Raw genomic sequence first — 13,022 nt, forward strand, 5'->3', positions numbered from 1 at the left:
CTCTACCTTGCACATACATACCATGACTTGTAACCTGTGATGAACTTTTCCTCCAGAAATTTATCCAATCCCCTCTTAAAGGCATCTAGGTAAGATGCCATCACTACTTCCTGTGGCAAGGAGTTCCAGACTAATTACACGCTGGGTAAAGCAATATTTTCTTTTGTCTATCCTAACTCTCCCAACACTCAACTTTAGTGGATGTCTTTACCGTCTCACACAACACCAGAAACAGGGGACATCCACTAAAGTTGAGTGTTGTCTATCCTAACTCTCCCAACACTCTGTCCATCCCCTGCATGATTTGCATGATACAAAATCATGCAAGCTCTCTCTGTCTATCCTTTCTGGTCATCAGATTACTCCTCTGACTTTATTCAAGGCGGTTCACATAGGCAGGCTATCTCTAAACCCGCGAGGTGATTTTTACAGTAACAGAAAGGTTCTAGCTTTCAAGAACTGTACAACATTTCAGATGGATCTTTCATGGTCTGGTATCACTTCTGGCCCCCACCTCCTCCCAAGCTGGCTGACAAGCAGCTCCTTCATCTCTCACTTGAAGGGCAGCCAAGACGCTTCTTCACTCACACCAAAGAGCAGGTGGACTAACTCAGCTCACCTTGTCAGCTTCTTCAAGGTCTCTCCATCCAGAGCTGCTGGTGGCCTCCAAGTGTCGACCTTCAGATGTTATCTTCGGGCTAATGGAGGCTCTACTCTCTAGACCAGACCTCCTGCCTCCCCTTCCTGATCAGATGCATTGACCCTTCCCTGCCTTGTGGCTGGAATTCCCTGCTGCTCACCCTGTCAGAATGCTGGCCCCACAAGGTTTTTCACGCCACAAAAACAGTAAACAAGCACACCCAGACACAGGCAGACTTGAGTCTGCATGCATGGGGATTAGTGCCGAGTCAGGGGGTCCCTGACTCAAGTGTTTTTCAGAGTCTTCCATGCACGCAACTCACGCTGAGTAACCTAAAATAATGCATTTTCGAAACTTGAGTCCAAGTCATCTGAGTCAAGTCCCCAACCCTGCATTCTGGTAGCCTTGCAGTTCCCTTTGCCTGACCTTCCACATGAGCCAAGGCACATTTGATTACTCGTGAGCAAGCATGACCATGTGACTTAGTTTCACTTTCCATAGGGCTCAATAGATTTATCAGCTTGGAGGGAGGAACTTCCTTAGTGGGAGTTTTTTGGGGGCTGTGTTCATTGGAATGGGACCATTCTGGTGACGCTGGATTCCTCTCAGCCTACCCTTCCCAACTGACAAGGCATGTTCATCTACTCATGATTAAACATGCATTATCGCCCTGTTTCACTTTCCATAGGATTCAATGCATTTTGCTCTCTGCTATCAGCTTGTCAGTTGCAGCTTCGTTACCTACCCACAATCAGGTCACAACCCACCAAATGGGTTATGACTCACAGTTTGAGAAACCCTGTCCTAAGGAATGCATGGCAACTAAAATTAAAAACCAACCAGCACCTTCATAAAATATTTACTAAATGGACACTACAATGTGTCAAGGGAACCACAGCCTGCTTCTGTGGTGGCTGAACAACTTAGTAGCTCTACACAGTGGATCACTTTAAGGCAGACATTATAAACTTTCAAATTACATAGATATATGAGGAGAGGGCAACAAGCTTATTAAAGTGGAGTATCATCAACTGCTCACTTAATATGGCTGTATTTGCTAACTAAAAATTCAAGACTGTATCTTAAAAAGCAAGGAATGACTCCACAAGCTACTCTCATGCGCATTTATCTACAAAAACATCTTCAGTGAATGAGCAGCACTACAGAGCAATATAGATCACAGAATCCCCAGCTCCACCTTTTAAAATAGACCAATTCTAGAGCCATGGAAAGTACAGAGAATGAAAGCAGCCTGAGCTCTGGCATTTCAAGGCTAAACAGAGGTTACTTATAAATGCTCAAGCTTCCAAATCTGCCAGATTAAGACACTGCTAAATTATAGATGAAGTTTTTTTTTTCTTTCCTGCTAGCTGTTTACACTTTGCCCTGCCCACCATGAGGACTGGTTTAAAAGTTAGTTGAAACCCTTTAAAAAGTCTTAAGCTTTCAGATTATGCCTTATGCTCTGCACACCCGCTGCTGGAAACAGTGTTTGCATACAAAAAGAAGACAACAAAATTTCCACAAGAAGATGCATCTACCGCTTGAATCTTTTAAAGAGCAAGCAAGACCTTTCTGTTGCTGAGGTCATCTGTGGACAGACATCTATCTTTAACTTTGAATTTTCAAGGAATGCATTGCTAATTTCATGTAAGAAACAAAGTAACAGACAGCACAATTAAAACTCAACAAGGTTGGCCCCTCTGCTAAAATATCACATTTTGTTAACATGATTCAGCAGTTCCCAAAGTGTGGACTATGAGCCCAAGCACAGTGTGTCATGATCTGGGCCTTCCTACCCACTTTTGCACTGGTTTGGCTCCAAATAGAAGCCATTCTAGAAGCTCTATTTCTTACTGGACCCTCTGGAGCCCTCTCCCAGCCTAGCGATGCATTCTACAGACTTCTGCAGGCCCCAGAATGCCCCTCAGAAGCTTCCACAAGCCACTTCCAGCTTTTGGAAGCCACTTCTGGTTTGCTTCCAAAAACCAGAAGTGGCTTATGAAGACTTCTGAGGGCTGTTCTGAGGCCTGCAGAGGCCTGTAGAGTGGGCTGCCAGGACACAAGAGGCTTCCAGCACCAACAGGAGCGTTGCGACCCACTGCAGAAGACGAGGTGGGGTGAAGGGCTGCAAAGTTTGGGAACCCTTAGCATAATTAACTCAGACATTAGAGATGGGAGGGCTTTAAGAAATGTAATGCAGAGGCCAAGGTCATGCTTTGCATGTAGAAGGTCCCAGGTTCCTAATTCTGGCATCTTAAAAGACTCTGGGAAAGACCTGTTTGAAACTTGAGAGAAATGTTGCCCATCAGAGTGAAGAGTATCAGGCTAGACAGACCAGTGGTCCGACTCACTATAAGACAGCTTTGTAAGTTCTGAATAAGAAAATCAATGTTTCAATCTTAATGTTTTGGAAACAATTTGTCACTGGAGAATTCATGTTCATATACATTACATCTGACGGTGCCCTTTCAGAAATGAGGTGCACCAACATTTCAGAAAGGCACACAACGTTATTTAAACACATTATAAGAATCAGGAACTGCAGGTTCCATGGACAAACCCACTTACGCGAGGAGGTACATGCTGCCCCCCCTCCAGTAGCCACCATGGTGCATGAATACACCGTGACTACATGAACTTGGGACAATTTAATCAAGTTTAGGTTAGATACATTTACAGAGCATTAGTCCACCAACAGTTTACAGCCATGATGACTAATGCCTCTATATGCCTGAAGTATCAGTTGCAAGGGAAGGGGGAACAGAGAGAGAGGGCTCCTGTCTTCACATTTTGCTTGTGGGCTTCCCAGAGGTATCTGGCTGGTCAATGATGGGAACAAAGGCTGGACCCTTACTTCTTGCGTTTTTAGCAAACCCACCCAAAGTGAAGATTATGTTGCAGATACAGCTTCATGACAGGGGCATGAGAGTGGGACTCACTGGGTCCATTTTGAGGAGTGGGCTACGGCCTCTCTCCCCTGGCCTCTACCCTCAATGGCCTTCTCAGCACAGTTGCCCTATAAAACTAATTGCTGACTAACAAGGAATCTCAATATATAAGAGTCTTGGATTAAACCATTTTCCTAGGCTTTTATCTGCATTGTTCTCGCCATAATACATAGCAAGTAAAACACAGCTAGTTCCAGATTCTTTGATGATAAAGGGCAGGAGGATATGTGTTAAAGTGGCATAGAGAAACTGATGAAAAGCTTAATGGAGTCCAAATTATCTGAGTGGGAAGGTGAGCAGGGACCTCATAATGTAGGTTGTAAAAGCAATACTGTATAGCAATTATTTTTCAAAAGAGACTGAAAACAGAAAAAGACAAGATGCTATTCATATACACAACCTGAGTTTACTGTCTCAACCAAAAGCACGAGAGGAAAGCAGGGAAAACATGAGACATTTGGTTTTAACAAGAGTTAAATAAAATGACTGGAGGGAAGAGCAACGCCTGTTAGCTAAGGAAAGTGCTGATTTTGTTCAGTTAGGAATCCCATGCCCAAACTAACAGAAATTAATCAGTTAGCCTACTTAGAAGGGGGGGGGGGGAGGAGCCTGACTGAACAGGCTTTACCATATGGATATTAGTCGTCTTTGATCTGCAATGAAAGCAATTTGCTGAAGAACAAGCAGTTAATTAAAAAAGGAAAATGAACAAATACTTAAATATTTTTACTACCTGATTGCCGAAGAGGTTGAATCCATTAACTGCTTCAAGGGCTGCTTTTGCTAGCCCAACAGAACTGGAAAAAGGAAGAGAAGGGGGGAAAATTATGCTTACAACACCAGACAGAAATCCAACTCCCAGAAGGCCAACTTGTTCACCAGGTTGCTTATGAGGTTGAAAAAACAAAACACAACCAAAAACCTACACTGAAAATTATGATATAGCAGACTCACAGCCCAACCCTATCCTGCGCTGGAACAGACAGGCAGACTGGCCGGTGCTGTATCCACCACAGGGTTGGGGCTGGCTGCGGTGCAACCACGGGCAAGGGGAATAGACTCCCCTTCCCTTGCGTAACATGGCAATGGCCCAAATGGGCCTACTTAGATCTGCACCACAGTATGTTGTTTACAGTGCACTTCCTCTGATAGTGTTTACAAAAAGAATTGAAAAAGTTAAAGAATAAAAATGCATCTTATGATCTTTTATTATATTTTTAATAAATTGGAGACTGTACAGTTCTTAGGTAACAATAACTGGTAGGTTATTTTTCAGGATCTGGTCCTGGGTAAAATCAGACAAAATTATAGTCAAATACCCACTCTAAGTTTAACCCCTGACTTAATTGATGGTCATAGAAAATTCCATGATTTTGGCTCCAAAACCAGCTCTTGACTTATCTGTGAGACTGACTTATAGGCAACCGCCTGCAGTGAATACTATTAATAACAACAACAACAGGTTCTGGGTTCATTTTGCCAGATCTCCACTTTAAGGAGACTTTGGCACAATAAGCAGCTGCCAGAGCAGGCTGAAGTAGACTGGATAAACCAATGGTCTGACTCAATTTTAGGCTATGTCTCAGAATAAAACATTTAATTGGGACAACTCAGTAGTCACAGAGGTAGCATGCAGTACCATTCTGTATGGCACTCTACAAAGTACAAGAAGCCAAGCCACTGTCCCAATGTGCCCACATGGCCAGTGGGAATCTGGGACAGTGCTTTCTCTGCTATCATGCCAAGGCTGCAAAATTCTCTCTCTATAAAGGCACAATTGGCTGCAAATGTGCAGATCTGCTAGCTGGCAAGCATGATCTTATCATTCCGGCTACCTGCACAAGATTCAGAAAACAGAGCCCAATCTGCAACATTCATATGTATTTACAACTACCAAATACAAGTGGGAGAAAAAATTAATTGGGTTCAAAAATAAAAGCAAACTTGAGCCTGATGACTTTACTACAAGGAAAGTACTTTTAAGTATGAGTGGAAATGGAAACAAATGTCTCGCTGCTGGGTGGCATGTAGTATATTTATCATAAATGTGGCTTCTGCTGGAACATTTTCATTAACAGCTTACCATAAAACATTGATTTTAGACTGTTCTTTTATTTCCAGTCGTCACACCAATAGGTTTCAAAGCCTTTCAGAAGCAGTGCCAGGGGGATAAAAAGAGGGCTTGTGAGATTTAATTCTAATTGGTTCAACAAGGAAAAGCTGATTAGGTTGGCGACAAAACTCTGTTCTAAACAACTGCCATCAAAGGCTGGTGAAATACCACAATTTCTCTCTCCTCTGTTGATTAGAAGCCATTGTTATCAAGATAATGTGATGACACATTAACAGAAGATGGACCAGGTAGTTCATTGGTCCCTTGATACCAAGCATCTAAAAGAGTGATAGTCCACTTCTTTGGCTTTCATGCAATAGGAGACAAGACCAAAATATTACACAGCGCTATAACAACTTGCACATCAGGACATATAAACTCTCAACCCATATCTTAGATCTGGTCAACACATTCAGCAGTTTGGTAGAATGGACTGTACCATTTCAAACTGTAGCAGAAGGATAGCGTTTGGAATGGTCCCACACATGTTTAAAAAAAAAACTTGCAATAAACTATGGACACATCAGGAAGAAAGATACAGACTCCTTGCTATGATGAATTTGTACTGCAGAGGATTTTAGAGTGCATGAAAACATAATGGGTTGCATCTAAGTTCCATGAAGGGAAGAACTCATCTTTGTGCAAGAGGGGATTTCACTGAACTTCCCTTCCCTCTGAAGCCCCCCCCAGCACCCCACCTTAAATTATTATTATTATTAACAGTATTTATATACCACTTTTCAACTAAAAGTTCACTAAGCGGTTTACAGAGAAAAATCAAATTGGGAATCCTCAAAGATAGTGGTTCTCAAACGTTTAGCGTTGGGACCCACTTTTTAGAATGCAAATCTGTCAGGACCTACTGGAAGTGATGTCATGGCCAGAAGTTACATAACCAAGCAGCAAAATTTTTAACAATCCTACCCACACTTACTCAGTAGTGACTATCATTGTTAAAAGCATGTACATAGTAGCCTGTTAAAAGTACATATCTGTAACATTCCCCCAAATGCAGTGACATACCATTCTAACATATTAAAAATAAAATATTGAAAAGAACAGGGACCCATCTGAAATTGGCTCGCAATGCACCTAGTGGGGCCTAACCTACAGTTTGAGAAACACTGCTCTAAGATGATATGCAATAGGAGGGGCTTGTAGTAGGAAGGGGAGGGTTTCAGCAAAAAACTACACATCCCTGGTGCAGATTCTTTTGTGGAAAGTCATCTAAACTACCAGCCATCACAAAGGTTAGACCCAACCTATGCATTATACAGAGTCACAGAATTCTGGCCTGACCTATTGCAGGTGTGAAGTAATATTTTAGAATGCTTCTCCATGTGTTTAAAATAAAATAAACCCTCACTGTATGTAGTAAATGACCACATTAAAAGACAGGTTTTGATCTGAGAATTTACTTACTTTCTGCTTTGTTTACCATCTTACTCTGTGTAAGGTGTAGATTGGGTCTTTGATGGCTTTAAAAGACAATGACGTTATCAAATTAAATGATTAAAAGAAACAAAAACAGACCTTTCTTTGACTATAGAAAAAATAAATGTCAGCCAGAAATCAAAGAAGCTAGATTACATGGCAGTATAAAGAAACTTGGCTACTAAGACTTGGATCCAGTTCCATTGAATCTCAGACACATCTTTTGTATACAAATTATAAGTTTTTCCTGTGTTTACAGACTATGCATATCTGTGAAACATCGGGCATGGTGATAAACAGCAGAAAAAGAAAATTACATGTAGGTGTTTGGAACTGAAAGTTACTTTAAAACGGCAGCCAGGCAGATGAGCAAACAAAATAACCTTAATAGGGAAAGACAACACGACAGCAGCACATTAGTTGAAGAACAAAGGAGAACAAGTTGAAGATTCCGGTGCCTTTTAAGGCTTGGAGTAAATGAAGACACTGCATTTCAGAAATACCACTATTATTGGCAACACAGATGGGAGACGTCAAAACTGTTTTTGCAGAGGTATTCAGCAGATGCTTGGAAACAGCTTGATCAAAATGGTTACAGGACAAATGAATATTTCAGGAGCTTGAACACATGGAGAAGAATCATATGATTCTAGGGAGATGTTTCCAAGTCTGCCTTTCAGAAAGAGTGGAAGATTGCAGACCTGCAAATCTTCCTCACTGAGAATTCAGCAATAAAAGTTGCAGTGTCTGCAACCAACACTGAAAACCTGCTTTCAGATTTCCAAGTACCTTTTGCTTTTGCATGAATTTTAGGATGACCTCTAAGAAATTCAAAATGGAGCCCCATTTTTGCAACTACAGATAGGAATCTATAATTATAACACAGTCACAGGCAATGGTCCTCCCTACAGGATCATTTCATACAGCAGTCTTACAGGGGAGAACTAATAGTAGATTAAGGGCACAATCCTAAGCACACCCTGGGCCAGAGCAAGTTCCTTGCATCAGTCCAGGAGGGTCGTAAATGTGCCGTAAAGCACCTTTGCACCTCCTCAGGTGTCAGCTGGGCTGGTGCAGGGATGTGCACGGGACCACGGAGGTTGCATTCAGCCTCCATGCCAATGGGGAAAGGGAAGGTTGTGTCAGCTGAACTCGGTCTGGGGAGGGCGGGAAGGAGGCAGGAGGGAGGTGTTCCTGGGTGGGGAGGGCGGGGGGTGTTCCAGGGGGCAGACTGGCAGAGCTGGGATCTGGCAGTTATGTCAGATCCCAAGCCTGTTCCCCGGGCAGCATGGAGTGGCTTGAAGCCGCTCCGTTCTCCTTGGACGTGTGCCACCTCCTGAGGTGGCGCAGGTCTGAGGAGACCCATTGGGGCTGTGGTGGTTTACTCGGGGGTAAGGGAAAGAGTTTCCCCTTGCCTCCAGCTAAGCCAATTCTGGCCCCAATCTTGCACTGAACACAGTGCAGGTCTCCTGGCGTGCCTGTTCTAGTGCAAGATAGGATTGTGCTGCACAAATCATGATATCCCCCTTTGATGAATTTATGTTGGGCAAAGACCAGGCTTGATCTCCAGGCCAAAGACATGGTGGAATTTTCAGGGTCAGCCTTCCCATGTCCAGGCAAATGAGGGCCCAATCCTATCCAACTTTCTAGCACCGGTGCAACCATAATGCAGCCCTGAGGTAAGGGAACAAATGTTCTCCTACCTTGAGGAGGCCTCTGTGATTGCCTCCCCACCACAGGATGCAGTGCATGCCCCATTGGCACAGCTGCGTCAGCATGGGAAAATTGGATAGGATTAGGCCCTGTGGTGTTTAGGGCATCTTTATTTTTATTTTGCTAGCAGAAAAGGGTACAACTTTCCTGGTTTGGACCAGTTGTCCCAAGCATTGTCTGTTGAATCTTGACTACAAAATTCAAGATATCAACATCTAGTTTGTTAACAAGGTTCCATCCTAAGCAGGACTCTTAATGCATGCCTGTAGCAGCTCTTCTCCTAGGTCAAAGGAGGAGCGCAGACTTACGTGTGACTGAATGGTGCTTAAGGGCACAGCGCACTGTATAAGCTCACTGTATCTGAATACCACACATGGCGATTATAAATGTTGCCAGCAGAAACAACTGCCTAGCTCACAGCCAAGATTTGACTCACCATCAGTTGCTCACTTCCAACCTTCTCTTAAGTTCCTATCACCATGTGTTCCTTCTCTCCCCAAGACACTCTGTATTCATCCTCATGTACTCGCTGATATGTTATCTGTTTCTGACACAGGCATTGTCCCTCAAAAGTATTTTTCCTGTCTTGCCTGAATACCGTGCTCACCACCCTCTCCAAAGAAACTTCTCGCTTATGACCTTGACAATTCTCTGAACAAAACTGCTGAATCATCTCTTGGATGAAGGACTAACCCCTGACACTAAAAGAATATATACTAAGTTACCCATATAATTTTAATGTCTACTAAGGTAATGAATGGAGATATCTAAAATTAATATAAGTATCTCATTTTTACTGCAAGGAGAAGTTACAAACACATAAAATTGCAGACACATGCGTCCAACTGACTCCCTTAATGTTACTGCATACAGAAATAAACGCACTGAGCCACTACAGCAAATTTTATATATAGCAACTGTCACAGTAACTTCTCTTTAAGTTTACCATATTTGTGAGCTCTTTTCCCAGGGAAATTATTACAGTTGTCATCTAAAAGGCCACCATTCTATTGACTTCACTGCTAATGGAGCACAAACAGAGGTAACATATAATTTCAGAGTTTTATTTTAAGGGGGTATGGGCAATAAAAAGAATACCGATACAAAGAATATTGGAATTCTGAGCATAGAAACACACAGACCATGGAAGTTCTACATTAGCTTGGAGTCTGTAATGATCTGGCTATATGAACCATAAGGTATACCTGCTTGAACACTCCTGGAATTAAAGAGTGCTATCTGAAATTCAGAGTTATAGTTAAAACTACAGGGGTCAGCAACTTGATACTTTAAGCAATTGCTCCTTGGGATGTGATGTGGCTTCAAAAGGCTCTTGCTTCAGCCTAGTGGGGTAAACGGAGCAATTTTTAGTTTCCAATGTGGCTATGAACAAGGCAGGGTCAACCCTGTACACACATATATTCTTTTCCTATACCAAGAAAACCCAACTGTTCGACAAAGCATAGAAATGAGCATGATTAAGTGGAAAACATATGGAGCAAGAAACTTCTGCAGTTCCTGTTTATGCCAATAGGTTGCATACATTCTCCGTGATTGCTTTCCTTTGAAAAGAAAAGGAAAATTAACATTATTTTTTCCAATCTACCTTGAGTGCAGTTCGGTGCTGCCATTGTTGTATTTGCTTCCTCTTTCCCATATACCAAAGTCTGGTACACGATAAGCTCTTTCCACACAAAATACAAGGTTTTGTATGAAGGAGACCTCAACAGAAAAAGGAAACTGGGGTTAGATGGAGATGTAAAGAAAAACTGAAATACAGTAACACTTATTCTATATTTAAAGACATGTAATTGTTTAATAAAAAATAAAAATATGTAATTTTACATATAGAACCTTGAAATGATACTAATCCACAGAACAGCCTCATGGGGGCCTAGCCAGGTACAGGGTATTGTACAGAACTGATGCTTAAATAACTAATGGAAAATAACATTTTTTCTTCCTATTGGTAAGGTTTCAACTAATGTTGCTGATCTACACAGGGAAACAAACCCCATTAAATTTACCCAACCATTAAAAAACTTGCTCAGCATTTTCATCTACTACTGGAGGCAGCTCATTTACCTCCAAGGGAAAAAAGAGTAATAATAAATTGCTTCGCTGAACTCAAGAGGCGTAACATCCTCCACAAATGAATTGTCTAAATGTGAAATAAAGGAAGTTTAAACAATGGTCCCAAAGAACTCTTAGAACATCAAAATAGACTCGTCTATAGCTGAAGTAAATTCAATTCAAACACAGGCAAATACTACTCTCAGCAGCAAATTCAAAGTGTGTAACACCCAGCTAGGCAACAGAATCTTATTACCATCTCTCATACTTGGGTCTGTTTTCAGCACATGAAGATGCAATATAGTGTAATGAAATGGGTAAGAATGGAGAACCAGTTCTGTCTTCTGGTTCAGCCAGGTGCTCATCCAGTTCTCTTAGGTGAGCAACTAAACTCTAAGCCTCAGTTTGAACTCTGCAAATTGAGACATGAGCACATACCTCACAAGATGGGGAACACTAAGACTGCAAGGGAGCAGCTTGTCTAAGGCCACCAGTAAGTTCAGGGCACAGATGAGATTCAGACTGGAGAAATCATGATTTGCAGGTCACAGTTACACAGAAGTAAGTCTCACTGTCTTGAACGGGGCTTACTTCCAGGAAGACACACATGCAGTGGTTCCCAAACTGGTGGGTCAAGACCCACCAGGGGAACCAGAAGAGGGCAAGTCCCCCTTAAGAGGAGTTGCCCAGAAATTACTGCAGCAATCACAGTGCCATGGAGACCCAGGTGTACCAGGGTGGGGGGGTCATGTTGGCCTCTGGAGGCTCTGTGAAAATAGTGCTGATCAGAGCCCAATTCTGATTTTCGCATGAAGCTCTAGTTCTGGTTAAGCACTATTTTCAGCAGTGAGGAGGCCCACAGAAGGGGCTGTGAGACTCCCAAACCCTCCCACTATGACCCCCAGGCATGTTTTACAGCCCCTTGGTCCTCATGGAACCACAATCACTGCAGTTTGTCACTGGCCCTCTGCCCTGCCCCCACAAGGACTTAGAAGGTTCCCAACTCCTTCATAGAAGTTTGGCAACCACTGGTATATAGGATTGCAGCCTTAGCCATTTCATCACACTATTTCACATAACAGCAGTTCATGTAATAGGTGTGGGGTGGAAAGAGAAGGTGAATTGGATTGGGTTGTGGTGTTGGAAAGGGGGATAATGGCATGTCTCCTCCCTCTCCCAGAAACAAGGCTGCAGCTATTTGCTCACTGGGGAAAACTTACATATGAAGCAAACAGCAGCTTTGGATCAGGGCGATTTGAATCAAGAAAATGTCATAGGAGGAAATTTATATACTAAGAATTCGCAGCATACAATTTGAGACTGCTTGAATTGGCCCTCATTTGCAAAGGGAAGAGTTACTATGATGGTTTTATATTTAAGAGATTAATATTTGCATGAAACACAATTCCTTTGCCTTAAGACTTAAATAATAATAATAATAATAATAATAATAATAATAATAATAAAAACAACTTTATTTATACCCCGCCCTTCTCCCTAAAGGGACCCAGGGCGGCTTACAACATGTTAAAAACAGATTAAAAACATAATTTAACAAACAGATAAAAACATATTAAAAACACATTGACAGATACCGTAAAACAGTAGTCAGATAAAAAGTCAGATAAAAAGAGCATAAAGCAGCAGATCGTAGAGGAATCAGGCCTGTAGCAAATACTAAAAGATGTAAAAAAGATGTTAAAAAGGCCATGAACTCAGAAAGCTTGTTTAAACAGAAGGGTCTTCAGGCCTCGCCGAAAAGTCTCAAGAGAGGGAGCCATTCGCAAGTCAAGGGGAAGGGAGTTCAATAACGTTGGTGCCACTACTGAGAAGGCCCTATTTCTTGCCGCCGCCCCATGTACCTCCTTAGGCGGCAGCACTTGTAAAAAGGCCTTCTCTGATGACCTAAGAGGACGAGCCGGATTGTGCGGAAGTAGGTGATCTCTAAGATACTCTGGCCCAAAGCAGTAAAATCAAACTATGGTTTCAGATTGTGGTTTATGAAAAACTAACCACAAATAGAATAAATCAGTGTTTCTTAAGTTCACATGGAAACTGTGACTCATTCAAAACAAAAAATGGAAGATTTCCTCACCTC

General features: G+C 42.2%; 1 protein-coding gene across 4 annotated transcripts in view; it reads right to left on the reverse strand.

Moving 5' to 3' along the window:
- Positions 1–13,022, reverse strand: part of PHKB (phosphorylase kinase regulatory subunit beta) — a 127,139-nt gene that overhangs the window by 67,200 nt on the left and 46,917 nt on the right. For all 4 annotated transcript variants that reach the window (XM_066636747.1, XM_066636749.1, XM_066636748.1 and 1 more), the window contains 2 exons: positions 10,458–10,573; positions 4,325–4,388 (listed from right to left, as the gene is read on the reverse strand). In XM_066636747.1, the coding sequence (XP_066492844.1) occupies positions 4,325–4,388; positions 10,458–10,573 (180 nt within the window). The remainder of the gene's footprint in view (positions 1–4,324; positions 4,389–10,457; positions 10,574–13,022) is intronic.

This window comes from Tiliqua scincoides, chromosome 9 (assembly GCF_035046505.1).
Source record: "Tiliqua scincoides isolate rTilSci1 chromosome 9, rTilSci1.hap2, whole genome shotgun sequence".
NCBI classification, from domain to species: Eukaryota; Metazoa; Chordata; class Lepidosauria; order Squamata; family Scincidae; genus Tiliqua; species Tiliqua scincoides.